General features: G+C 52.2%; 1 protein-coding gene across 1 annotated transcript in view; it reads left to right on the top strand.

The window, feature by feature from the left end:
- The first annotated feature begins 4,156 nt into the window (after positions 1–4,156).
- BCAS4 (breast carcinoma amplified sequence 4) overlaps positions 4,157–27,927 on the top strand; it is a 56,890-nt gene continuing 33,119 nt past the window's right edge. The window contains exons 1-2 of the mRNA XM_027558203.1: positions 4,157–4,675; positions 21,506–21,577. Coding sequence (XP_027414004.1) covers positions 4,157–4,675; positions 21,506–21,577 — 591 coding nt within the window. The remainder of the gene's footprint in view (positions 4,676–21,505; positions 21,578–27,927) is intronic.

Below are 27,927 nucleotides of genomic sequence, written 5' to 3'. Positions count from 1 at the left end.
CACCTCCCAAAGTCCCCACCTCCAGAGACCATCACCTTGGGGTTAGGATTTCAACGTATGAACTCGGGACACACACATTCAGCCCATAGGGTCAAGCTCCATGGCAGGGCCAGCACTCAGGTGAGGCAGGAGGGATGCCCAGGACACACCCACCACCAAAGGGAGACCCTCGCTCCCGGGGGCTGCTCCTGAGCAGGAGGCCCCTTAAACAGACTGTCTTCCAGGGGTCTCTCTTGCCTCCTGCAGGTCCGAGCTCTGCTCTGTGGGTCCCCATTGGCATCTTAGGGTTCAGAGAGGACACACTGGCAAGGGAGGGCTGGGCGCGGGGTCTGAACTGCACTGTTGAACCTGAAGTTCACTTGGGGAACTGAGAGCAGGAGGAGATTGCTGGCTGCTCCTTTGGGAGGGCAGTGAAAAGGGGAGTGGGGCTCTGCACAGGGGGCAGGGCAGCTGCCCACCTACCCAGCAGGCCAGGCTGGGCTGAGGCGGCTGCCCCAGGACCAACGGCAGGGCCATCCTGTAGGAGGCAGGATGGGAGTAGCAGTTAATCACCTGGGTTCTTCCATTTGCTAATCATCAATATGTTGTGTTGTTCAATCACTAAATCGTGTCCAACTTTCTGTGACCCCATGGGCTGCAGAGTGCCTGGCTTCCCTGTCCCTCATTATCTCCTAGCGGTTGCTCAAATTCATGTCCACTGAGTCAGTGATGCTATCTAACCATCTCATCCTCTCCTTGGCAGCCTCCTTCTCCTTTTGCCTTCAATGTTTCCCACATCAGAGTCTTTTCCAGGGAAAAGACTGGTTCGTGTTGCCTCTTTGCAACAGGAGCCCAAAGTATTGGAGCTTCAGCTTTAGTCCTTCCAATGCATATTCAGGGTTGATATTCTTTACGATTGACTGGTTTAACCTGCTTGCTATCCAGGGACTCTCAAGAGTCTTCTCCAGCCCAATTGGAAAGCAGTCAATTCTTGGAGCTAATTATAATCCCTGGCAAGTGATTTAACCTCTCCGGGTCTCAGTTTCTTCATCTCGAAAATGGGTATCAGCAGAGTGGCCCTGTCTCCCAGGGTGCGGTGGAGATTCAAGGCAAGTATCTATGTGAAGAGTTTAGAACACAGTCTGGCCCCCAGGAAGTTTTCGCATTCTCAGTGAGGACAGTGGACCTTAGAAACGGGTAGCTGCAGACTCACAGGCCCACAGAGATAACCAGCGCTGGAGCCGCACAGATAGAATCACCTGGGGAATCCTTCCAACCTCCCCAACCCAGGCCACGGTCCCCAGCCCGATTAAATCCCAGTCTCTGGGGAGCGGCCTGGGCATCGGTATTTTTCTGGAAGTCTCCAGGAGTTTTCAACGCGCAGCTGAGTCTGGCAACCACGCTCATCTAGAACTTCGGGTGCCTGAGGCCTGAGTGGACAGAGGTGACCTTGAAAAGACACACACAGGCAACCATTTTGCAGCTGGAGGTGAAGCCAGACGGGGTGGGGGTGGGAGGCTGGGGGGCCTCGGGGCCCAGCTCGGGGGCGGCTGCGGCGCTCCCTCGGGGGTCGCGGGGCCCGGCGGCCAGGGCGCCCTCAGTCCCGGCGGGGAGGGAGCCGGCGGGCAGGAGGCCGGAGCGGCTCGGAGCGCGGCTCGGGCGCCAGGGGGAGCTCGCGGGCGCGCCGCGCCCCAGTCCCCGCAGCTGGTTCAGACTGGTTCGGGCAGGGTGCGGCCCGGCGGGCTGCATTCCAGGCCGCGGGCGCGCCGCCGGCTCCGGGGTCGCCCCGAGCGCCTCCGGGGGGCCGGGGAGACTTGTTTGTAATTGTCTTCTTTGTTTCAAATCATTCATTTGGCCCCCCACGGGGGCTCCTGAGCCCGCCGACACACCCTGGGCTATCCTGGGTATCCTGCGTGCATCACAGGCAACCGCAGAGCTTTCCAGAGTGCCCCCGCCCAGCGCCCCTTCTCCCCAAAGACTCCGACTCCGAAAGCTGGGGTGGGGCTCCGGGCAGCTGCATTTTAAGCAAAATGTTTCTAAAGCATCATTACATTGGGGGAAGACTGGAAGCAAAAGTGCCTGTTGGCAAGCCAACTTGGCCCAGGGTAGGAATCCCCATGACGCTTGTGCAGAGCGCGGATCTCTTCCCCCGAAACCCCATCTCCAGGAAAAGGGGGTCGGGGTAGGCAGCATTTTTAGCTAACACCCTAGGGTTTTGGTTTTTCTATTTTTTTTCCCCTCTCCAATGAGTCATATTGGGCATCTTTAAAGTTTAAATACTGTAACAAGCATCAGCGGAAAAAATAGAACACTAGGAATACATAATTGAAACCCCTCTCATACCCTCCCGTTTCCTGCCACCCCAAAGTAACCAGTTTCCTGAATGTGGCGCCGCACCCCCGTGCACAGCTTTATACTTTGACTCCATATGTCTGTATCCATAAACAATATATAGTGCGGTTTCGCGTGTTTTAAAAACTTTATGTTAATGGCAGCGTGCCCTACAGAGCCTTCTGCGACTTGCTTCCCGCCCCCCGCCCCTTTTCCTTTTCTTTTTCTTAACATTATGTTTTTGAGATTCCTCCATCAGGGGAAGTTTGCTGCACTTAGCCTGTTTGGCTAATCTGAAGCCGGTTCCGTGCGCAGGGGTGAGGGTCAGAGCTGGGCTCCTGGCTGTCTTGTGTGATGCAGAAGAGCTCTGGGCATCAGACGCCTCAGGACAGCAATGAATGTCCAAGTACAGGTTCAGTGAGTTTCTATTAAATCCTTTTCCTTAGCACCTGAGGCCCAAGTCTTGGCCAAGAATTTTCCAGAATATTCCTCTGGCCCGAAAGCCTGGATATTTGGGCGGCGGTGTAAAGCAATTAGCAGTGGACAGCTGTGGAAGGGGGAAGATGGATTACCCAAAAGACACACCAAGCCTACGCTCACGGCCCCCCTACCTAAGCTTGTCGGATAAAATACAAATTCAGATTTAACAGGATGGAGATAAGGGGAATCCTGTATACTTATTTTAGCCCTAAGCCAAGCCCGATTAAAAAAAAAAAATTAACACTTTAAAAGAAAAATAATCATGGGAAAAATTAGACTGCTAGACCTCTGGATACCTCCTTACATTTTAAAAAACTTGACTCACTAGCAGGTCCGTCTAGTCAAAGCTATGGTTTTTCCAGTAATCATGTATGGATGTGAGAGTTGGACCATAAAGAAGGCTGAGCGCTGAAGACTAGATGCTTCTGAACTGTCGTGCTGGAGAAGACTCTTTGAGAGTCCCTTGGACAGCAAGGAGGTCCAACCAGTCAATCCTAAAGGAAATCAACCCTGAATATTCACTGGAAGGACTGAAGCTGAAGCTCCAATACTTTGGCCACCTGATGCAAAGAGCTGGAAAAGACCCTGATGCTGGGAAGGAATGAAGGCGGGAGGAGAAGGGGACGACAGAGGATGAGATGGTTGGATGGCATCACCGAATCAATGTACATGAGTTTTGAGCAAGCTCCAGTAGTTGGTGATGGACAGGGAGGCCTGGCGTGCTACAGTCCATGGGGTCGCAAAGACTGAGCGACTGAACAATTTTAGCATTGCTTTGGACCCTACCCTCTTCAGCCTCTAAGGAGTCTAGACTAGCCTCTTAGGGGGTGGGGGTCAAATTTAGTGTGCTTAAGGATTCCATGTGGAGTTTACTTTAAAATCTGCCCCAGGGAGGAAGAGGATCGCTACACCAGCTTCCCTAACTTTTAGGACTGTCAGCCAGGCGCAAACAAGCTGCTGTCCTAGAAGAGGCCTGGTGGGCGGGGTGATGGGGGAGGGGTGGTCTTTAAATGAAAGGCTCCTCTAAGATAGCTGTTCTCTATCCTGAATGCACGCTGGAACCACCCGGGGAGCTTTACAAACTACTGAGGCCCAAGCTCCACCTCCAGAGATTCTGCCTGAATAGGCCTGGGGTGAGGTCTGACTTCCGGGCTTTTAGAAACTTCCCAGTTCAGTTCAGTCGCTCAGTCGTGTCTGACGCTCTGCGACCCAATGGACTGCAGCACGCCAGGCTTCCCTGTCCTTCACCAACTCCCAGAGCTTGCTCAAACTCAAACTCTAAGGAATCGGTGATGCCCTCCAACCGTCCCATCCTCTGTCCCCTTCTCCTTCCTTCAACAAACTCCCCGGTCCACTCTAAAGTGCTATGGGAGCTGGGACCCGCTGCTCCACTGGATTTCAATGCAACAGGGTAGTCTGTACCCACGGTTCTCAAACTCAGCGGTGTGTCAGAATCACCTGGCGAGCATCAAACCATGCAGATGTCCAGGTTCCAGCCCTAGAGACTGTGTGTGGCCTGGACGTGGGGCGTTTTAAAGGAGCCCCCGGTGATCGCCGTCTGGAAGCGAGTTTGGGACGCTGGTTTGCCAGGTGGTGCGGGGGCCCGGCGCAGGGAGCGCGCGCGCCACTGGGCGGCGCTGCCCACTCGGCCCGGCGCTCTGCTCGGCGCGCAGCGGCCCCGCCTCCGCCAGGCGGGCCCCGGGGCGTGCAGCGGGCCGGGGGCGGGGCTCCGAGGCCGGGACACGGCGTCGGGCTCCCGGGCAGCCTCCGCCGGCCGGACCCTGCCGCGCTCGTGATGCTGCTCGTGGACGCCGATCGGCCGGAGCCCGTGCGCGGCGGGGCGCGCGAGCTCGCGGTCTTCCTGACCCCCGAGCCCGGGGCCGAGGTAGGGGACGCGGCTGGAAGTGGGGGAGGCGGGTCTCGGGGTTGCGGGAGGGGGGACGTCCAGGGCCGCGCGCCCCAGCAGGGGAGTGGACGAATAGGGGTGGGGGTACCCCTGAGCGCTGAGCCCGGCCCTGGGCTTCCCCGCAGCTTTTTCTCGTACCTGGCGCTGGGGCTCCGGGGACGCACGGGGGGCCCCGGGGTTCCTCCTCGGCGGCGCGGTGGCTGCCCAGGGTCACCCAGAGATGCGCGTCAGGTCGCTCCCGCCCCGTCCTCCAGCCAACACGGCTCTCAGGGGCCCAGACTCGCCTCCCATCCTTACCTGAGCATCCCCTCTCCCCTCTCCACCCCCGCTCCTCGCCCTCACCGGCATCCGCCGGGATGCCAGAGGCAGGCGCGCCGAGAGCCGATGCCTTTTGCAAACCCGGGCCCTCGGGGCGGCCGAGCCCTGGTCCCGCCTCTGCCCGCGCGCTCGGCCTGCTCGGCTCTGAGCTGACGCCAGATTCCCGCAGGAGGCAGGCAGGCTGCGTCTGTGAGGACGCACCCGGCCTCGGTCCGCTTCTGTTGCTAGGAGGAAAAATACCTCATCTCTGGCTGTTCTTGCTGTTTTAAAAGCACAGAATAAAAAGTAGATCTAACGCTGGATTCTTTATTTTCCAGCTGAAGCCAGTATGTTGACAGTGCCATGAAAAAGTTGTTTACCCAAGTTCACCCGGAGTTATTTAGGGCCAGAAAGTCAACCCATTCTCTTTTAAAATCTCAGAAGTGTTACGCAAGTATTTAAAATAAAGAGGAAGCACCTTTTGTCTTTCTCTCGCACTCCAGTTCTGGTTCCCAGAGATAATCATCTTCCACAGTTTGGTGTACATCGTGCCAAGCACATTAAAAATGCATTTACAAATGTAGGCAGGCATGTATACTAACAATTACACCTAATTAGTTTTTACAAAAACCCCGCTTGGTACTAGAATACTGTTCTGCAACTTGCTTTTCGTTATTCAAAATAGCATGGACAAATAGGAAGTGACTTAATGATAAGGCACAAGGTATCTTTTCAGGGTGATGAGAATGTTCTGGAATTACTGCCTATGGTTGCACAACTTTGCGAATTCACTGAAAACCACAGAATTGTACACTTTAAAAGGTTAAATTTTGTAGTATGTGAATTCTATCTCAGTTTAAAAAATAGTATGGACATATTTCCATGTCAGAATGTAAGAGCTGTCCAATAGAAATATAATTTGAGCCAAATATGAGCCAATAATTTTATTTTTTTAACACTTTAAATATTCTAGGAGCCATACAAAAAGGGAGAAGAAACAGGTGAAATTGTCAATATATTTTTCCCAGTTTTATGGAGATCTAATTGACATACAATGCTGTAAGGTTAAGATGTACAAGTTTCAATATATTTAAAATAACTTTCCAAAATGTCCTTTCAGCATGTCATAAATGTAAAAAGAATTCAGTGATATTTTTGTTTTTTTTTATTTTTTTTTCTAATTCAAGGCACACTTATTTTTGGGGACAGTTTGAATAATGAGTAAACTATAGTGCCAGTGAAGTCGCTCAGTCATGTCTGACTCTTTGTGATCCCGTGGACTGTAGCCCACCAGACTCCTCCATCCATGGAATTTTCCACACAAGAATACTGGAGTGGGTTGCCATCTCCTTCTCCATCAATGAGATTTTTACATTTTCTTCTTTGGACTAAGTTTTCAAAACCAGGCTTGGAATATCACGCTTACAACACACCTAGGTGTGGCCCAGCCACATTTTAAGCCTTTAATAGTCGTAACGGTCTTCCCTAGTGGCTCAGCTCATAAAGAATCTGCCTGCAATGTGGGAGACCTGGGTTCGATCCCTGGATTGGGAAGATCCCCTGGAGAAGGGAAAGGCTCCCCACTCCAGTGCTCTGGCCTGGAGAGTTTCACGGACTGTGCAGTCCATGGTGTCGCAGAGTCGGACACAGCTGAGCGTCTTTCACTTTCAGTAGTCGTGAGAGGCTGGCGGCTTCCATGCTGGAGAGTGTAGGTCTTCATCGTTCTTCACCTTCCTAGTGTCCTGCCATTACTTAATGTTGTTTAGTTGGCAAGTTGTGTCCAGCTCTTTGTGACCCCATAAACTGCAGCGTGCCAGGCCTCCCTGTCCCTCACCATCTCCCAGAGTTTGCTCAAACTCGTGTCCACTGAGTCGGTGATGCCATCCAACCATCTCTGTCGCCCTCTTTTCTGTCTGTGTTTAGTCTCTCCCAGCATCAGGGTCTTTTCCAGTAGGTTGACTGTTTGCATCAGGTGGCCATAGTATTGGAGCTTCAGGATCAGTCCTTCCAATTAGTATTCAGGGTTGATTTCCTTTAGGATTGACTGGTTTGGTCTCCTTGCTGTCCAAGAGACTCTCAAGGGTCTTCTCCAGCACCACAGTTCGAAAACATCAATTCTTTGGCATTCAGCCTTCTTTATGGTCCAATTCTCACATCCATACATGACTACCATTACATAATAATCCCTCCTATTTTCTGAGCATATACTATGTGCCAGCGGCATGCTGAACTCTGTTCATGGACTGTGTCATCGAATCCTGGCAGTGACCCAGTGGCTAGGATGTTGCTATGTCAGCCTCATAACTGTGAAACCTGAGGCCCTCACCAAATAAGCAACATCCTGTGGATGTCTGGTAATTTCTGAACCACGCCCCCAGGCATGGGCATTGAGGCTGTGTACCTGCTTAAGGGTTTAAGTAACCTGAGCGTCTTTCTTGTTCTTTGTCCACCTTACTCTCAGCAGCAAGATGTCATTGTGCCCAGGGGCTCAGCCTCATTTTGTCTGATTAGGGACAGCCTCCAGGAGAAGCTGCATGCATTCACTTCATTTGCTCACTCGGGGCTCTCTCTAACTCAGACATGAGCTGGCTCATGCTCATTTGTAAGGGCTGTAATGAAGAGCCGAACTCCCCGTAGCTCCACGCGGCAATAAAGGCACTTCAGGCTCTTGCTGAAGTTTATTTACCAAAAGAAGCAAAAAACGGCCCGGGTGGAGTCACTTGCAGCGTCTACTTAAAGCTTAATTCATTAGCAGTTCCCCCGTGCTGCAGCTGTTTGTAGAGATGGGCAAATGAGCTGGGAAAGGGAAGCCTGGTTTGGGATCAGGCCTGGGTGCCTGGAGCCTCCTGTAGCAGCCCAGTCGGAGTCTCAGACTCTAGTCCTGGGGGTGCCCTGGAGTTTCTAGGGAGGTGGGTCCTTCAACACCTCAAACCCCTGCTGTTTGCTGGGAGTGAACCACACAAGGGCCCCCCACTTTCATGGCCCTACTCTCAGTAAACGTGTAACACACAAAACCTCTGGGTTGTGATGAATGCCATGGGGAATGCAGCATGGGTGATGTGGTAGAGAGTGTCTGGGAGACTTGGGAAAGCCTCTCCAAACCCCTGAGGAATCTGCAGGGAAGAGGGAGCACAGAGATCCAGGAGGCTGAGTAGCAGAGAGACCCCCACTTTGTCTGGGAGTGGTCAGGGAGGGCTTCCCTGAGGCGACATCAGTTTAGGCTGAGCTCTGAAGCATGAATAGGAGTTGACCAGCCTGAGAGGGAGGAGAAAAATGTCCCAGGCAGAGGAAACAGAACTTGCAAAGGCCCTGGGGTGGGATGAAGCATGGTAATCCTGAGGGGAGAAGAACAGCAGGTAGAAGGTGGGGCAGTGGGGCAGGGTGGGGCCAGTGAGAGGACCAGAAAGAGGACTTTGCATTGCCTCCCTGGACGGAGGAGCCGCTGAAGGGCTGCGTGTTGACCAGTTGACTGGGGAACATTTCACTCTTTCTAGGGTTTTGGGGTTTTCTGTCCAACCAACTTTTTTGTGGTTTACTTTCTCTCTCTTTCTGATTTGAACTTCCTCTTTTGGGGGAAATTTCAGGCAGGGTCTCCGGAATCTGCTTCAAGATGGCAAGGAGAGAAAGAGATGTTTGCCTCTTGGGGGCTCTCCTGGATGGCTGAGTCCTGATACCCATCCAGGGGGGAATTCGTGACAAGACTCAGAGTTCCCTTTGGTTCCTGTGCTGGGATGCAGGACAGGTTTGGCCCACAGATGGGGTTCATGGTCTGCCTGGAAGGAAGTGAAGGACTTCACTTGCTCACACTTGCTCTGCCTGAGTGGGCAGAGATGAGAGGGGAGAGTTAACCCGTGAATGAGGTCCTGGGCTGCAAACTGGTGGCCCAGGGGCTGAATCCAGAACTCTGATATGATTGGTTCGCTTCACGTAGGGGCTCTTTTTTTGTTGTTGTTTAATCCCTTTTTCCAAAGGGGTTCTTAAATGGAGAATATTCATGAAAAAAAAAATCTGAGTTTCCTGTTTGTTTAAAATAACGGACAGTCTGGAAATCCTCGGTCCCAGTTTCCTAGTGGTGGTCCCGTTTGCCACAGTCCTCACCCCTCCTTATTGTCTCCCTCTACTGAAGCTGGCATCAGTTACCACCTACCCGTGTGCTTGAACCTGTGACGTTCTATAGTCATGATAAGAGGAGAGGAAACTGTTTCTCCAAACCAGGAGTCTGGACTGAAATAGGAAGACATGAGTTAGCCCCAAATGCCCTTGGGTCTCAAGACAAAATGTAGGAGAGACCGTTTCTTTGTGGAAGCAGAGACTGTTTATTGGGTCCAACCTGTAGGCGCCACGTGCCTCTGGGAACCCTGGCATGTGTCTTATTCTTTTGACCTACTAGTCCCCTTTCTGCTCAAACTTTGGATGTTCGGATTAGAACTCTGTGGGTGGGTTCCAGGGCACAGTCTACTGTGTTTCGAGATATAGTTCTGGGTTAGTTTAGTCCTCTGATCCTTATGGTGGACTTGCTGCGGGCCAGACAGTGTGCCAGGCACAGGGGAGAGGCCAGCGAGATGGATGCAGTGCCTGCCCTCAAGCACAGGAGATGAGCTGGCAAGGAACGATCCTACAGAGTATCGAACGGTGGTATATGCCCCAGCGGAGACACCTGGGGGCTGTGATGGAGACACACAGGGAGGACTGGAAGGAACCACCAGGCAGAGATCTGGCATTGCGTGTGCGGCTAGAAGCAAGGAAGGATGATGACTCAGGAGGTGCCCGAGTAGGCGGACCTCAGTGATCAAGGAGAGAGTGGGCAGGGCCCAAAGGGAGGAGTCTGGAATTCGATTCTAAGGGGTCATGGATGGAGCTGTGAGCAGAGCCAAGCTGGATGTGAGCAGGAGAAAGACAGGATCAGGTCTGTGGACTTAGTGTAGTGCCAGAACGAGTTGGAGGGCCTGGTGTGGCCGCAGGGGTATCACAGATGTGGACATCTAGGTGGACGAGCTGGCCAGGCTCTCTGAATCAGAGCTTTCGGGGGTGTGAGAGTCAAGGCCAAAGTAGGCGCTTGGAGAAGGGTAGTGTTTCTCAGAAGAAAGTTCATGTTTCCCCAGGCTGAACTGTCCAGCAGTGGAAGGACCCATTCCCGACTCTGAATAGTCTCTTATTACAGGACATCTGGGTTTTGGGGGTGGGTCACCTTGGAACCGTGGCTAAAAGCTCCCAGTCTGCTGATTCTCAGCACTAACCAAGAAGCTTGGAAACAGAGTCCCAAACGTGGGAAGTAACCCTGGTACCCACCCATGCAGGCTGGTCACGTAGGGATGCTTCTGCACAGCAGACCTCATGGTTGCAGCAGGAGCCGCTCTGAACACACCATTCTGGAGCCAGGGGAGAAAAGAAGATGCCCAGAGGTGTGTGTGGTGTAAATAAAAACTTTAAGGAAACCACTTATTTCATGCTCCTATAAATAAGAGATTAAGATAGACCCGTCTCTAGGGGGTGGGGTGGAGTATGGCCAAGGTGTGAGCCCTGGTGTAGGGCGTGGTCCCCAACCTGCGCCTCACATCGGCCTCATCTGTGATCTCCACCAACAACGAGAACTGCTGCCTGCCTCCCACCCCTGACACCCTCATTTCATTGGAGTGGGCACCTCCTGGGCACTGGAATACTGGAAGCTTTCCAGCAGGATTGAAATGCCCGGGGTGACCAAGACTGATTTGTCTGTTGGAAAGTCCCCGTGGCTGCTGACTGTTGGGGGCACCCAGGAGGCACCCCAGGCCTGGGGATCTGGACTTGTAAGCCCTCTCTGGAGATTCTGATGGTCAGCCTGGTGGGTAGCTCACAGCTCGCCTCCCTGCAAGCGGGACCTGCCACAGGCCTGGGGTGCTGGCTCCCCGCCACTCGCAGAGGGCAGAAAACCCTTCGATCCTGCCTGCTGCGGTGTCTACAGCACCGGCTAGTGACTCCTCGCATATCCATTGAAGCAGCATCCTTTGCAGATGTGTGCCCCCCAACCCCACCAGCACCCCTGCCCTGGTCAGGCTGCGTGGTGGGAGGTCAGCTCCAGAGTCACAGGGCCTGGGTTCGGATCTCAGCCCTGCGCCCCCTCTGCCCGTCCTCCCGAGCTGTGGGGTTGGGTGAGGTGATGTGCGCTCGGAGTCTGGCCCACAGTAGGTGGTCTGTGGCATTAGCTGCGATTATCCATTTATTCATTCTGTAGGTGTTTCTGGAACCGGTACTGGGTGTGGACTCCGAACCAGGTGCTGGGAAGTAAGAGTGCAAGGGAGGCGCGCCCACCCGCAGGGCTCTCTGAACAGGTGGGAGTGGGGGTGGGACATGCACTGATAATTCTACTTTGTGTTTGCAGGAGGGTGGTTTCAGCCTCCACTTGTGCAGAAGATGGTGAGTTCTTCTCACTAGCATGACCTCCTGGAGGCCTGGAAGTCCAGGGCTGACTTTCTCTATCTGTGTACATGAGGCCAACCGTAGATCCCAGTTTTTAGTTTGCAAAATATAGTTGCTCCTTGCATGGTCCACATGAGCCCCCGGTTCTCTTAAACTGTTTCAGGATCTGAATTGATTCCTTGGGGCAAATGTGGTGGACATTTGGCCTGTGGGTTCCTCTAAGTGGATTGGAGTTTTGATTTTTAAATAATTGTATTTATTATTTTATTTTTGGCTGTGCTGGGTCTTCACTGCCACACAGGCTTTTCTCGGCTTGTGGCGAGCGGGGGCTCCTCTCGGGCTGTGGTGTGCGGGCTTCTCTTGCGGTGGCTTCTCTGTTGCAGATCACGGATTCTGGGGTGCGTGGGCTTCAACAGTTGCGGCTCCCAGACTCCAGAGCACAGGCTCACAATTGTGACACACGGGCTTCATTGCTCCTCGGCATGTGGGATCTTCCTGGATCAGGCTTCCCTGGTGGCTCAGCTGGTAAAGAATCCGCCTGCCATGTGGGAGACCTGGGTTCGAGCCCTGGGTTGGGAAGATCCCCTGGAGAAGGGAAAGGCTACCCACCCCAGTATTCTGGCCTGGAGAATCCCATGGACTGTATGGTCCATAGGGTCACAAAGAGTCGGACACGACTGAGCAACTTTCACTTCACTCCTGCATTGGCAGGTGAATTCTTTACCACTGAGCCACTAGAGAAGCCCGGAGTTGATTCTCTTTAAATAGGTTTTGTTTAAAAATAAAAAATGTGCGCACATGGTACAGAATCCAAAGGTCCCTGTGACCGCGTAGGGATGCGTGAGGCGCCGCCCTGCCGGGCTTGGCCTACGGGCCCACGAGGCCCCGCCCCTTGTCCCCGCCCGCGGCCCCGCCCACGTCCCCGCCCCATCGGCATCTTTCGGTCTTCACTCGCTGTGCCTTAGCTTTACATGCGAGTGCACAGCGAGCGCGCCAGTTGCTTCTAGCCGCCAAACAATCTCATTGTCGGTCTGAATGGTAATTTAGGTAACCGTTCCTCTCCTTTTGCTGTCACAAAGTCTATTACAATGAGTATCTCTGTACTTATATCATTCTGCGTTTGTGCAAATATGTCTGGAGGATAAATACCTCAATGGGGTATTTACAGGGTCCAAGGATACATACATCTAAAATTTAAGGGGAACGTCCTTGGTGGTCCAGCGTTGGAGAGTCTGCCTTCTGACACAGGGTACTTGGGTCGGATCCCTGGTTAGGGAGCTAAGGTCCTACATGCTGCGAGGCAACTGAGCCCATGTGCCACAGCTAAGACCCAATGCAGCTAAAGATCAATCAATAAATATTAAAAAAAATTTTTTTTCTTTTAGTTGCTGTTGCCAAATTAACCTTTTTGTCAGGGTCATGGCAATAATAGCCCTTCTGGACATTTAGACCTCAAGGTCAAGGGTCCCTTGGGGATGGGAACGCTTACTTGGGCTGCTTTGGGGGCCTGGAGGAAGGAGTTCCCCGTCTCCTGTTTGGGAAGTGGATTATCACATGATGGGCCAGCCCCTCTGGGTTTGGGATTCCAGCGCAAGGAAGGAGAGTTCCTTCCTTTGCTCTTTCCAGGCCTTCACTCGTGGCAGTCCAGCCCTTTCATCCTGTGCACGGAGACAAGACTGCTTCTGCTAAAGACCTTTGCTTTCATTGCCGTCTGAAGGGGCCGCCATGAGTGCCTTTGGAGAAGAGGCGGCATTCCTAATTTGCCTGCCCTGGGTGTGGGCAGGCCTCGCAGTCCTTGGGCCGGGCTCACTTTCACCCCCATCCTGCACTCGTGGACTGTGGCCCAGCCTGGCTGGGGGACAGAGGACAAGGTCAGGCGAAGCACCAAGTGTCAAGCAAAAGCTGAACCCACCCGGACCCCCCAGACTTGGTCTGGCTGCACGTGGGTGTCCTCTGGTTGGCCCAGTGATCTGATTTGTAAAATGCTAAGTAGACGCCAGCCCTAAAAAAAGTGGAGTTTTCACATAAAAATCCTAACGTCTGGCTTTTCTAAAAATGTTGTGACAAAAGGTGTAGATCTTCAGCGGCCTTGTCCTGGGCGAGCGGACCTTGTGTTTTCTGGAAGGATTCTCACAGAGAGAGAGTGTGTGTAAGCAGTGTTATTGTGATATAATTCACAAGGCCTCCCTGTCCATCACCAACTCTTGGAGCTTGCTCAAACTCATGTCTGTCAAGTCAGTGATGCCATCCAACCATCTCATCCTCTGTCATCCCCTTCTCCTCCCGCCCTTAATCTTTCCCAGCATCAGGGTCTTTTCTAACGAGTCAGTTCTTCACATCAGGTAGCCAAAGTATTGGACTTTCAGTCCTACCAATGAACACCCAGGACTGATCTCCCTTAGGATGGACTGGTTTGATCTCCCTGCTGTCCAAGAGACTCTAAAGAGTCTTCTCCAACACCATAGTTCAAAAGCATCAATTCTTCAGCGCTCAGCTTTCTTTATGGTCCAAATCTCATATCCATACATAGGACTACTGGAAAAAACATAGCTTTGACTAGATGGACTTTCGTTGCCAAAGTCTCTGCTTTTTAATATTACTATCTAGGTTTGTCACAGCTTTTCTTCCAAGGAGCAAGCATCTTAATTTCATGGCTGCAGACACCATCTGCAGTGATTTTGGAGGCCAAGAAAATAATCTGTCACTGCTTCCATTGTTTCCCCATCTATTTGCCATGAAGTGATGGGACCCGATGCCATGATCTTAGTTTTTTTAATGTTGAGTTTTCAGCTAGCTTTTTAACTCTTCTCTTTCATTTTCATCAAGAGGCTCTTTAGTTCCTCTTCGCTTTCTGCCATAAGGGTGGTATCATCTTCGTATCTGAGGTTATTGATATTTCTCCCGGCAATCTTGATTCCAGCTTGTGCTTCATCCAGCCTGGCAGTTCACATGATGTACTCTGCATATAAGTTAAATGAGCAGGGTGACAGTATACAGCCTTGACGTACTCCTTTTCCAATTTTGAACCAGTCCATTGTTCCATGACCAGTTCTAACTGTTGCTTCTCGACCTGCATACAGATTTCTCAGGAGGCAGGTAAGGTGGTCTAATATTCCCATCTCTTTAAGAATTTTCCACAGTTTGTTGTGACCCACACGGTTAAAGGCTTCAGTAATTTCACTGCTTTTGGTTTATTCATAGGGTTGCACAACTGTCAACCACAATCAGTCTTAAAACACTTTTTTTGTCCCCAGAAGAAACCCTGGCCCTCTTCACTCTCACACCACCAGGAAGCCCCTAGTTTAGTTTCTGCTTCTAAAGATGTGCCTGTTCTGGACATTTCATCGATGTTTGTGTTTTAAAGACTGATAAGCCAGAGGGGTGAAGGCCGCATTCAGCTTGCAGTGAGGCTTGCTTGGCCATCGTTGTTCAGCCGCTCAGTCGTGTCCTTCTCTTTGTGACGCCCTGAACTGCAGCGCACCAGGCTTCCCTGTCCTTCGCCATCTCCCGGAGCTTGACTGTCACAGTGTTTTTTAGCTTTTTAGGTTAGTTGTCAACATTTGCAAATTGGGAGAGTTTGTATAAAGACCTCTATCACCGTTCATCTTGAATAAAACCAGTTTTGGTGCATTCCCACCTGGAATGATCCGCTCAAACCAAGCGGCAGCTGTCCTCTTTAGATGGGGTCAGGGGCCTCTGTTTGCCACAGTCTCCACCCGTCCCTTTTGTCTTCCTGCCTGAGTGTCAGCTGCCATTTATTATGCTGGTGATGCTGCTGTTTCTCAGAGGAAACTAAAAAGTCTCTGTCAAAAGTGGGAAACTGAAATAAGCAATGTGAGGAAAACAGCATCGTAAGCTTGGCTTCCTTCCCTAGTATTCATTTCCTGCCTGGCTTCCGTCTCTTTCTGAGTTTGGAGACCCTAGTGGGTCACAGTCCTCCCCTGTGTGGGTGGAGCATCTTGCCAAGAGTAGCCTAGACAAAGAACTTACCAGACCCTCTTCAGCTTCCAGCTCAAGACAGAGAAAGTCTGAGGAGTTCCCCCCACACACACCCTTTCACATGGGGAAACTGAGGCACAGGGATGGTCAGAGGCATAGTTAGGACCTCGCAGCCAGGAATGGGAGAGCGGGACTCAGGCACCACTCATCGAGGCCGCGGTTCTCGGGCCGTCCCTCTTCCAAGAGAGCACTTTTCCTCCTTCCTCTGGCCTTTTTCTTTTCTCTTCCCTCCCCTCTTTCTTGCAACAAATATTCATTGAGCATTATATTGGTTACCGGTTGCCAGGTAATAAACCACCCCCAACTTCAGTGGATAAAAACGACCCCCAGTTTAGAGTGCATGATTGTGCGGGTTGGCGGGCTCCTCTGAGCCATTCTGTCTGTGGCCTTGGGTGGGCTGCCTCACGTGGCTGCAGACAGCTGGGGTCCGCGGCAGCCGAAGGTCCAACGTGGCCTCGGTCGTGCTGGCAGGCGGGGTGCCTCGGTTCTCCTCCACGGCCTCTCACTCTCCGGGACTGCTCTCCCCCGAGGCCTCTCAGAAGACCAGAACTGCCTGCTGTTGTCTTCCAAGAGGGTGAGCCAGAAGCTGCCGGGCCTCTAGTCTCGGAGTCGAATGTAGAGCAGTGTGTTGCTTCCACATTTTATTGGTCAAAGCAAGTCGCAGGCTAGTTCAGGGGTGGAAAGGAATGATGCTGCCTCCCCATGGGCAGAGGGGCAAGGTCGTATTGTGAAAAGACATGGAGAGAGTTGGAAGGCTATCTTAGGAAACACAAGTACCTACTATGTGCCAGGCATTATTTTAGGCCCTAGGGGCACCCAGGTAAATGAAACGAAAACCTCTGTTCACCAGGAGCTTTCATTCTGTTGAGGGAAGATGACAACAAACAAGTGAAATATGTAGTAAATGGTAATACAGGCTAAAGAGAGAGAGAAACTGGCGCAGGATGGGGCATGGCAGGAAAGCCACAGACCAGGGAAGGCCTCACAAAGGAGAAGCATATGGGCACAGGCTGGAAGGAAGGGTGAGATGAGCTTTGCCAGTGACGGCAACAGCAAGTGCAAAGGCCCTGGGGTGAGGACCACGGTTGGCGTGGGTGGTGGGGAGTGAGCAGTCAGTGATGAGGTCATGATGGTGTGGGGCTGGGGAGGCCTCCAGTAGGTGTTTGCTGACTGAGGTGGAAGATACAGTCAAAGTTAAGATATAATCCATGCAATATAAAGTTTACCATTTTAGAGCATACAGTTCAGTGTTTTTAGTATATTCACTATGGTTGTGCATACATCACCACAACCTAATTCCAGAACATCTCCATCACCCAAAAAAGAAATCTCATAACCATTAGCAACTATTCCCTGCTCCCCTCCCCGACCCCCCACCGATTCCACGGGGAGACAACCACTAACGCACTTTCTGTCTCTGTGGATTTGCCGCCTCTGGCCATTTCACATAAAAGGAATCGTGTAAGGATTATTTTCAAGGATTATCAACACTGCAGCATGTATTAGAGCTTCATTCTTTTTTATGGCTGAACAGCACCCCACCCTGTGCCGTGTCACTTGTTTGCCCATCAGTTTATGGACGTCAAGTTGTTTCCACTTTTGGGCTATTAGGAATAATGTAAAAGGTTTTTTTTGTAAGAACCTCTGTTTTCGGTTCTTTTGGGTACATTGCGGGGTCATAGGGTAACTCTATGTTTAACCTTTAGAGGTTGGTCTCCAAACCAGGCTTGTTTCCAAAACAGCTGCACAACTTCACAGTCCCACCAGCAGGTGCTAAGGGTTGCTTCATATCCTCACCAACATTTGTCACTTGCCATTTTTGTGATCGTGGCCATCCTAGTGGCTGAGAATGGTAGAGTGGAAGATTCTGAGCTGAAGAGGGCTTTGGCTTTAACAGAATCTCTGAGGAACAGATTGAAGGAGAGCAAAAGAGGAAGGAGGGGACTAGTGAGTAACAGGCTACTGCAATGGTCCCAGCAAGGGAGAGTGGTGCCTTGCACCAGAGTGGTTGGATCTGGGGTGTATTGTGAAGGCAGAACTGAGAGGGTTTGCATAGAAGATGGATAGGGTGGGGGGGGCGGTGGGAAAGAAAGATGAGCCAAGGATCCTCCCAAGTATTTGGCCTGAGCACCTGGACAGTGGAGTTTCCACTTGTGGCGCTGGAGAAGAACAGATGGCGGAGGATCTTTTTGTGTTTCTTGTGCCAGTCACTGGTGGACAGGGCCAGCCTCTTTTCGGTTTTTGGCACACTCGGCTGGGAAGCTTGGCTTGGCACTTTGGGAGAAATCAGGGGGTGTGGAAGAAGGCAGTAAATGCTGTAATTCACACTTATTAAAAAATGCCCACCTGCCATCCCCACTGGTCAAGCCCTGAATGTCACTTCAAGAGGAACCACTTGCTTCCCTCCCCTCAGAGTGGGACAGTTTCTGCCCGGGGAGTTGCAAAGGATGGTGAGGGCATTCATATTGCTTATGGGCTGGGTTAAAAAGGCATGTGGGTTTCAGCCTGCAGGAATCGTATTTCTGGGGCCCCTTTCTGGGAGAAAATTGTCCGGTGAATGATTTGTGGGGCACAGTGGGGTGGCTGATCCTCCCCTGTTGGTTGGGAATGTCTTAGGGCCTGTTCTTCGCTCAGCTGACCAGGCAGTCAGCAGATCATTTCTTCACTCCCCTCCTGCTGCTTTGTGACCGCCCTGAGCACCAGGCGGAGACGGTGGGGGGTGAGCGTGGCCATAGTTGACAGGAAGCATAAGGCGGGCACACCTTCCCCCTCCCCAGAGAGCACCTTGGTCCTTACCAGCTTCTGAAGTCAGAGAGGTCGGACGCTGGCTTCAGGATATATTAGCTGTGTGACCTTGAACAGATGACTTAAGCTCTCTGATCCTCTGCTTCTCAATTCATAGAAAGGGGGAAATTATGGCACCTGCAGAAGAGAGTTTTTGTGAGAATCAAAGGAGATAATTCATGTGTAGTGATTTGCCACTTCTGTTATCTAGTGAGAGGTTTATTCATGCTTACTGTGTGCCCACACCCTGCTAAAGGACGTAGCCCCAGTGTGAGGTTAACCTAGCAACCCTGCCAAGTGGGTGTGGCCCTTCTTGTCCTGGGTGAGCCAACCCAGATGCCCAGCGGAAGCCACTGGGTTAAGGTCCCCCAGGTGGCAGAGGGAAGATGGGGTTGGAACTAAGGACTTACTTCCTTCCTGAACATGCTCGGAGAGGTCCAGAGCTCTTCCTGTGAGCAAAGAACTGCACGTGTGTCTTGGGAAGAGGCCACCCAGCCAGTGGTCCTTCGTGTCCCTCCAGGCTTCCATCTTCCCAGGCATGTTTGGATTGGGGTGTAGATCATCTGGGGTTTCCCTGGTGGCTCAGACACTAAAGGATCTTCCTGCAGTGCAGGAAACTTGGGTTTGATCCCTGGGTCGGGAAGATCTCCTGGAGAAGGGAATGGCAACCCACTGCAGTATTCTTGCCTGGAGAATCGCATGGACAGAGGAGCCTAGTAGGCTACAGTCCATGGGATGGCAAAGAGTCGGACATGACTGAGCAACTAACACTTTCACTTTTGGGGCTTCCCTAGTGGCTCAGATGGTAAAGAATCTGCCTGCAATGCAGGAGACCTGGGTTTGATCCCTGGGTGGGGAAGATCTCCTGGAGAAGGGAATGGCCACCCACTCCAGTATTCTTGCCTGGAGAACCCCATGGACAGAGGAGCCTGGCGGGCTACAGACTCGACTCGACTCATCTAGACTGTGCTCCATCACAGATCTGTGCCCTCTCCCGTCTCTCATGCTTTCCTCTGGGTCCGAAGGAACCACCAACCTCCCCGCTCCCAGCTCAGTGGCCTCTCGGCTCCTTTCTCCCTTAGTGCATTCAGGACATTTTTTTAAAACCATGCTTTTGTTTTTGGGGGGTGGGGGGGCCTTCCTGTGTGTTTCCAGCCCCCCTTCCACTGTGGTCCCCTTCCCCTGTCAAGCCTCCCCAAGTCAGGCACAGAAATAGTCCCAGCTGTGAGACGAAGGCTCCAGAGTTTAAAATTGCAGCTCTGTACTATTTATACTCCAGCCGGAAAGAGGTTTTTTTGCGCAGCCGTTTATTTGGTTGTGGTAGCGACAGCCTAGGCTGCAGGCGGCAGCTTCTGCACTGTATAAACATTTCTCTGGGGACAAGTCGGCGCTGAGGGCAGCCTTCAGGTGAGGGGGCAGTGCCAGGCCTGCCCAGAAACGGTTGGGAACACCTCCCTGCAGCGAGCAATTCGGCCTCTTAAGCCAGAGAAAGTACTTCATGTTCCAACTGAACTTCCTTCCAAGATGCCTGGTTATTAGGGGGGAAAAAGACAAAAAAGCAGGTATTTTATTTGTCATGAAAATAGTACATGCTTGAGGGGGAAAAGGGTTCAAACTACTCCTTTATGCAAGTCATTGAAGCAGACCCTTCATGTTCTGTTTTGCTTGGCCCATGAAGCATTAAAAAGGAAAAACAATTTTTAAAAATAAATGTGCCACTATTTAAAAATCGGGACATTTTCTATAAAGTTAAAATTTCTGGCTTCTCTTGAAAATGGAAGATTCTGGCAACCCTGGCCTCACGTTTCCTGATTTCTCTGAGTGGCTGGCTGCTCTCGAACTAGGCAAGTGCTTCTCGAGTCACTCCGAGCCCCAGTGGCCTGCTTCATTCATTTGCCTTACTGCATGGTCTTGGTAACTTTTGAGTTTTGGACCCTTCACATGACATAAAATACTCAAAGCTCCCATGTCAGACCGTATTCTCCAGTTCCTACTCCCCAGGGCTAAACACACACTATGAATAGGGTCTCCAGATAAACTACAGGATCCCCCATCAAGTATGAATTTCAGGTAAACAACAAATACTTTTTAGTGTAAGTGTTGTTGTTTAGTCTCTACGTTGTGTCCAACTCCTTGTGACCCCACGGACTGTTGCCCACCAGGCTCCTCTGTCCATGGGATTTCCCAGGCAAGAATACTGGTGTGGGTAGCCATTTCCTTCTCCAGGGGATCTTCCCGACCCAGGGATTGAACCTGTGTCTCCTGCAGTGGCAGGCAGGTTCTTTACCGCTGAGCCACCAGGGAGCCCAGGGGAAGTATGCTTCCTTGTGTGCGCGCTCAGTCATGTCCGACTCTGTGACCCCATAGACGAGCCCACCAGGGTCCTCTGTCCATGGGATTTTCCAGGCAAGAATGCTGGAGTGGGTTGCTGTTTCCTATTCCAAGGGATCTTCCCGACCCAGGGATCAAAGCTGCATCTCTGGTGTCTCCTGCATCGGCTAACCCCCTAACTATTTGCAGTTTGGTACATGTCATTCAGCTGGCTCTAGTGGTAAAGAACCCGCCTGCAACGCAGGTGACATAATGAGACTCGGGTTGGATCTCTGGGTCGTGAAGATCCCCTGGTGAAGGAAATGGCAACCCACTCCAGTATTCTTGCCTGGAGAATCCCACGGACAAAGCAGCCTGGCAGGCTATAGTCCATAGGGTCGCAAAGAGTCGGACACGACTGAATTGACTTAGCATGCACACACATGTCATTCCAGTTGAAATGAGATGGAATGAAATTCCATTGTTGAAACATGTACATTTCTCGGTGTTCATACAAGGATAGTTTTATATTCTGCCTCTCTTGCAGCTCACTGTTTCTCTCCATGGTGTTTCTCAGTAGGCATTTTTCGGTGTTGATAAGAGCAGGCTTTGAGGCTGGGGACTCAAACCTACCTGAGAATGTGGGCCCCTTGAGCAGGTTCCCTTACTTCTCTGAGCCTCAGTTTCCTTATCTGGACCATGGGTGGTGATAAGGGTCACTTTGTTATCTCCTGTGGGTATTTATTTATCTCCTCTCTTTTGAGAACTGCATAGAGCGGATGGTCCGAAGTGGCTTTAACCAGAGCAGTTAAACAGAGGCGTCCACAGGCGTCGAGACTGCCACCAGCACTTCCAGCTTTCAAATGAGGCTAGAGAGGTTTTGAAAAGGGAAAGGAGGTCTGGAGGGAACTGGGCAGATAATCCTAAGATTTAGTTTGCTTAAAAAAAAAAGAAAAAGAAAATGAAGGGCGTTTGTCTCCCTGGAAACCACTTGCTAATCTCCAGGATATTGTCTCTTTTCAGGCGAAGGAGGTGGAGGAGACCATCGAGGGGTTGCTCCTCAGGCTGGAAGAGTTTTGCAGCCTGGCTGACATGGTGAGTGCCTGGCTGACATGGTGAGGGCCTGCCTGGGAGGCGCGGGTCGAGGCCCGGGCCAGGCTTCAGGGCCCTCCTGGGCCTCCCTGGGGAGCCATCTTGGAGGTGGCTTAGCGAGCAGGAGGCGTGGGCAGCGGCCGGCCTAGGGAAGCCACCCTCTCCCTCTCCCTCTCTCTCTCCACACAAGGCTCCCCGAGGCGGCCATCTTGTTAACGCCCTTCCCCCAGACGCTTTCACTCCTTGGAGGAGGCGGGAGCGGGCCACCAGGTGGCGCTCTCGGCCCCGATGCGGGGCGCCGACCGGCGGGGATGCTAAGCCTATATTTAACTTTCCTCGCTCGGCGCCGTTCACCAGGCAAACGTGGAGACAGCCAGGAAATGGCTTCAGGCCTGGGAGGCCCAGGGGGAGCCTCCCGGCCGGGCCCTGGCCCTGGCGGGGCCGGGCATGGAGTGCCTTCCTGAATCCTTGGCTGGCTCCGCTGTTGCCTCCTCCCCTGTTGTGTGGAGACGGATCCTCCTGGCTGGGGGGAAGATGGTGCCCTGGGCCAGGAAGACAAGGTCTGCAGGATTGTTGCCAGATAGATGAGGGGCCCTGAGGAGCACTGACAGAATGTTCTGGAAGTTCCCAAGCTTATTAAAGGCACACCAGCAGCCAGGGTTCGTGGCTTCTGCCTGGAGGCCCAAAGGGTTGAGCTCCATATTGGGAGCAGGCCTGCCTCTCCCCGGAGCACTGGAAGCCCAGCTGGGCGCGGCCGTGGGGAAGGGCTCCGGGTGTCTGGAGATGCGGTGGTGAGAGCCCGGAGAGCCACGTTTGTTGAGCATCTGCTTTGTGCCAGACTCCGTCCGGAGCGTGCTTCCCGTGTCCTCCCGTCTCACCTCAGAGCAGCCCTCCATGATGGGTGCAGCTCCATCCCCCGACGCTCGGCACACATCTGAGCGCCTCCCTGCGCCAGCCGCTGGGGACGCTGCAGTGAACCAGGCAACAGACGTTCCCACGAGGACCTGCGTGTGTGTTTCTCTTGAGGGCCGATTTTTTAGTTCAGGTGTGGGTCCAGGTGGGAACCAGGTAACGAGACCGACTTTGAACAGCCTGAGTAGTCGTTTCTTCATCGGAACATCGTTCACCTTCTCCGACTGGTCACGTGAAGAGGCTGAGAATGCAGAGAGAGACCAATCTGTCTCCCTGCCCCCACCCCCTGTCTCTGATCCCCTAGGTTACCGGGGAAACCGATCTGTGTATCAGCGCTGGCCTGGAGGTGTGTTCCAGGTGCAAATGGGAGGCTTTGTAAAGGGAAAGAGGTTCTAGAAGGAACCAGGCACATAATCCCAAGACTCAGTTTGCTTTAAAAAAAAATATGAGGAGCAGAGGTGTTAAATTGTGCCTGGAAAATTGGGGAGGCTTTGCAGAACAGGTGGTGATTAATTTGGGGTTTGAAAGAGGAACGAGAAGAATTCAGTTGCTGGGAGTGGGGGGTAGGGTGGCAGGCATCCAGGCAGAGGGACTGGTCTGTGGGGGCGGTGTGCTGGGCGCAGCGGACCGATGTGGGCCCCCGCAGCAGGGGGATTGCGAAGGTGGTAGGGACCGGTGATCCTGAGACATCTTTGATCTCAAATCCCAGCCCATCTTCCTCCTGTGACGAGAGACCCACTCTCCACCCATGATGAGAGCTCTGGATGAAAGCCCGCTTGGATAGACAGAGAGGGGCCCAGGCCTTACTAGCCTTACTAGCCTTAAAAACGTCAAGGCTTCCCAAAGCCTGCGTTTGTCTTGACAGGAGGCCCAAGGTTGCATGCAGCATGGAGAAGGTCCTTTCTGAACTCAAAGTCTAGAGATGCATTGATGCAAAGGTTTTAAATACAGAGGTCGCAGGATGACCTGTGGGCCCAATCCTGCCTGCAGACGTGTTGGATGCTTCTGGGAAAAAAGAAAGGAGGACTAAGCGGCTGACATTTATAGAATGTCATGCAAAAAAAAAAAAAAAAAAAAGTGGATTTCCAGCTTCTCTTGGAAAAGCAAAGATCTGTCTTCCACTCGCGTCCCCCCACACCCCTTGGGTGCTTTTCCTCACCCGGCCAGCATCAGCCGAGCTGGGTAGTGGCTGCCCCCTGTGGAGAGCACACGTGCTCTGCAGCTCGTCACCGTCCCCATGGGAGCCTTCCTGACTCCCCTGCCACCTGCCAGCGGCATCCATCCTGCGTGTGTGTCTTTTGTGGTAGAGAAAATTTCTCTGTACTTCGGGCCCTACTGAAAGCAGGCACATAGTAAACAGACCAAGAGAGTCCTGTGTTTTAAGAAATGGAATGGAGTGTACTTCTGTCAAAGTGAAGACTGTTTCCATGTGCTTATATGCAAATAAGCATGTCTACATCATAATAGAATGATGCCTTTGTGGCCCTTGGAGGCGTTGTTTTTGTTTTTTTGCAGTCACTATGAGGAGGCTCTGCACTGATGATATTTAGATTATAGAGATCCTCTCAGTCCCGCCAGCTGATGGTTAGCTTATCCAGTGTGTCTGTGCTCAGGTGTCATGGACTCCATGGTAGAGAAAGAGATCTATCCAGCTAGTGGCCCTGGCTTGGGACCTCCTTCTTTCTTCTGATCCAAGCTTCGGACGAGTGGGGACCTGTGGGAGGCAGGCGATGTCCCAGCGTGGAGTGCTGTCCCCTGCTTGGGCCTTTGTGAACACCGATCAGGTTAGAGGTCCCAGAGAGGCTGGTCTCCCTGGTGGCTGTCCAGAGAGAAACACTTCGTTTCTGATGAAATCAGGCTCCTGGAAATGAGAGTCCAGCTTCCAGTCTGTTGAATTAAGTTCTCCGCCAGTCTGTCCCGGATCACTCTTAAGTAACCAGCGTTCACACGTGTGCTCACCACCTTTTCTGATCTGGGATATAATGCCTCTTGACTTCACCCCAAGCTCTGACTCCTCCCAGTGTGAGGCTGTGGCCACGGTATGTCACCTCTCTGTACCTGGATTCCCTCCTCTGTAAAATGGAGATGGTGGTTGGTTCTGAGTATCTGTGGCAGCATCAGACTGCCCCAAAACTTCATGATGTGAAACACCCACCAGTTTATCACGTGGGCCAGGACAGAGCACAGAGGGTATGGTTGGTCTGAGCCAAGTGGCACCTGCTGGGGTGAGGCCGTCCAGGGTGGCTCCTTCCCTCACTTGTCTGATGTCTTAGCTGGGAGGGCTGGGTGGCCGGGCACTAGTTGGCTCAAGTCTCTTCCATACAGCCTCTCCTCGTGGCCGCGTGGGCTTTCTCGTAGCATGGCAGTCTGGCCTCCCAGAGCCAGCATTCCAACAAACAGAACATAGAGGTATGCTTGGGTATGGCAGTTGACACAGCGTGACTTCTGTCATATCTTACTGGTCAGAGGAGCCACACAGCCTACCCAGATCCAAAGGGAAAGGACATAGATCCCTCTTCTTCGTGGAAGGAATGTGCAGAATGTGTGGCCGTCTTTCACCCACTGCACATGGTACCCATCTCCAAAGAGTTACCATGAGGAATAGACAAGGCAGGGTGTGCCCTTTACACCCGCTAGAATGACCAGAACGCAAAAGACAGTGGCACGTGTGGGTGAGGGTGTAGGGAGCTGACACTCCCCTTCACTGGCTGGTGGAAATACGCAAAGGGACAGTCACGTGGAACACACAGCCGTTTCTTATAAAGTCAGACATACACTTACCCTGCACCCCAGCAGTTCTAATCCTAGATAATAACCCAAGAAAAGTGAAAACAAGCATTCGGAGACTTGCAGATAAATGTTCATGGCAGCTTTGTCCGTCGTACTCTCAACTGGAAACAACCTAGTATCTGTCAGCAGCTGTTGTTTAGTTGTTCGAGTCTTTTGTGACCCCATAGACTGTAGCCCGCGGATACTCTGTCCATGGAATTTTCCAGGCAAGAATACTGGAGCGGGTTGCCATTTCCTTGTCCAGGGGATCTTCCTGACCCAGGGATGGAACCCATGTGTCTCGCATTGGCAGGCAGATTCTTTACCACTGAGCCATCAGGGAAGCCCCAGTCAGCAGTAGGAACCAGTAAATAGGGAATTCCCTGGCAGTCCAAAGGTTAGCACCCGGTGCTCCCACTGCCAAGGGCTCGGGTTTAATCTCTGGTTGGGGAACTAGGATCCCACAAGCCTTGTGGCATCACTGAAAAATAAAAAGAATTGAGTAAATAAGCTGTTGTTTATTCATACACTGGGATGCACAGCCATGGAAGAGAATGACCAGCCATGTACAACACAGGTGATTCTCACAGACATGCTGTTGAGAGAAAGAAGCTGGACACAGGAGCACTTTCTGTGTGGAGCTCCGTAATCTGAAGTTCAAAAACAGGCAGAACCACTCCCTGTGATGGAAGTCAGATAGAGGTTAGCTTTGGGAGGGTGCTCATGACTGGGAGGAGGCTAGAGGGAGTCTTACAGAGCAAGGGGTGTTCCATGCATTGGTCTGGTTCCACAGATGTAAACACATGTACCAGTTCATCAAGCCGCTGGCTAAGGCCTGGGCTCTTTACTGTGTATCATTTGCACTCAATTAATAATAATTGCTTAGCATGGTGCCTACTATGTCTTAAGTGACCCATGAATAGCAGCTACTGAGGTCATAGGCGGCGTCAATTTCAAAGCACCAGAGGGTCATGCCACTGATGAGTTTATCCACAGAAACTGGATTTGTGAGGCTGCTCAGCTCAGTGCCCTCGGGGCCTTGGGCAGCTTGTCTGGGCCCTCCGAAACCCCAGTGGCCTTGGGCCCACCTTCTGGTGGGGAGCGGACTCTCCCCTCTCTCACGTAGGCGGAGAAAACTTCCTGTTGGCCTCAGCCCAGCAGTTGCATTTGGCATTGGCGTGTGTTCTTAGGTCAAGTGCATTTGGCTCTCCTTTCTGGGCCCTGCCTCGTCCAGGACAGCCGCGTTTGCTCTGTGATAACCCCCTGCATCTGCTGCCCAGACTTCTGGGCTCCGGAGACCAGCTCTGGGGAGTGGAGATGACAGGCTCCCAGGTCCATAATCCTGGCTGGAGGTTCGTCCCAGCAGAGGCTCAGATAGTACTGATTCTTCCCTGCCATCTTTGTTCTTCTGAGCAGTAGGCCCAAGCATGAACTCAGATGTCTGTGACGTGATGATGTGAAGTGAGTTGGATGTAAGAAAAGAAATGTGTTCCTTTTCTCCCGCTCCCCTAGAAGATGAAACGGTGTAGGGTGTGGCCACGGACACCATGTTGGGGAGACTTTAGGGAGTGGTGGGGACTGTGGTTAACCCAACGAGGCCATTGTCACCTGGCTCCAGCTGATTGTTGCCACGTGGAACATGGGCTCAGTGTGGCTGGGGCCTCTGTTTTTCACAAGAAGCTAGAAATCTGAGTTTCTAAGGCGAATGCCTGCAACTCTAGATCTTGGCACCTAGCTTGGTTGTACTTCTGGGGCTTTAAGCGTGACACAGGCTGGCTCTGCATGGGCCCACTGGAACACATCTGCAGACGTCTGGTATTAGCAGGTGGCCTCAGACCCAAAGAATCGACCATCTCCCACTTTGCAGCTTGTGACCTTGGCCAGATGATGTGGTTTTTCTGTTTCATCACCTATGCAATGAGGTTGAAGAGTGAACAGTTCCTGCTGTTCATCATTCACATGATGAATGCTCCTGGGTGTTGGTGTCCCGCCCTCCCTGGTTTTTGCCTTTTGGTTCCCAGCTTACTGGGGAGCCCAGGGGAAGGCTTGGGGTTGTTTCAGACGCCCTCCATTTCCTCCTCAAGGACCTGCAGTCTGCCTTCCGGGCAGGAGTGGACAGTTCCCCGCTGCCCTCATTCTCAGCCAGTGGAGAGGCCTCTGCGGACAGGGGTCTTCCTGCTCCGCCCACAGACCCTCAACCCTCCAGTTCCTACAGATCCGGAGGAAGGCAGGGAGGGGTCCCTGAATCTCGTCTCTGCCACATTCCCTTCACCCCATGGGTTGCTAGGACCAGTCCCTCCTGATGCTCACGTGTTTCCCCTCTTTAGAAATCAGCAGAAAAGACCTGCCTTTGATCCCGGTGCTCCTGATTGCCATGAGTTTCCTGTTCTTCACTGTGTCTTAGCAGTTTCTCCTGAGGTTAGCCTTGTTTGCTGACAAAAGTCCGTCTAGTCAAAGCTATGGTTTTTCCAGTAGTCATGTATGGGTGTGAGAATTGGACTATAAAGAAAGCTGAGTGCCAGAGAATTGATGCTTTTCAACTGTGGTGTTGGAGAAGACTCTTGAGAGTCCCTTGGACTGCAAGGAGATCCAACCAGTCCATCCTAAAGGAGATCAGTCCTGACTATTCATTGGAGGGACTGATGCTGAAGCTGAAACTCCAGTACTTTGGC

The sequence above is a fragment of the Bos indicus x Bos taurus genome, chromosome 13 (genome assembly GCF_003369695.1).
Source record: "Bos indicus x Bos taurus breed Angus x Brahman F1 hybrid chromosome 13, Bos_hybrid_MaternalHap_v2.0, whole genome shotgun sequence".
NCBI classification, from domain to species: domain Eukaryota; kingdom Metazoa; phylum Chordata; class Mammalia; order Artiodactyla; family Bovidae; genus Bos; species Bos indicus x Bos taurus.
This window is presented reverse-complemented; position numbering and strand designations above follow the sequence as displayed.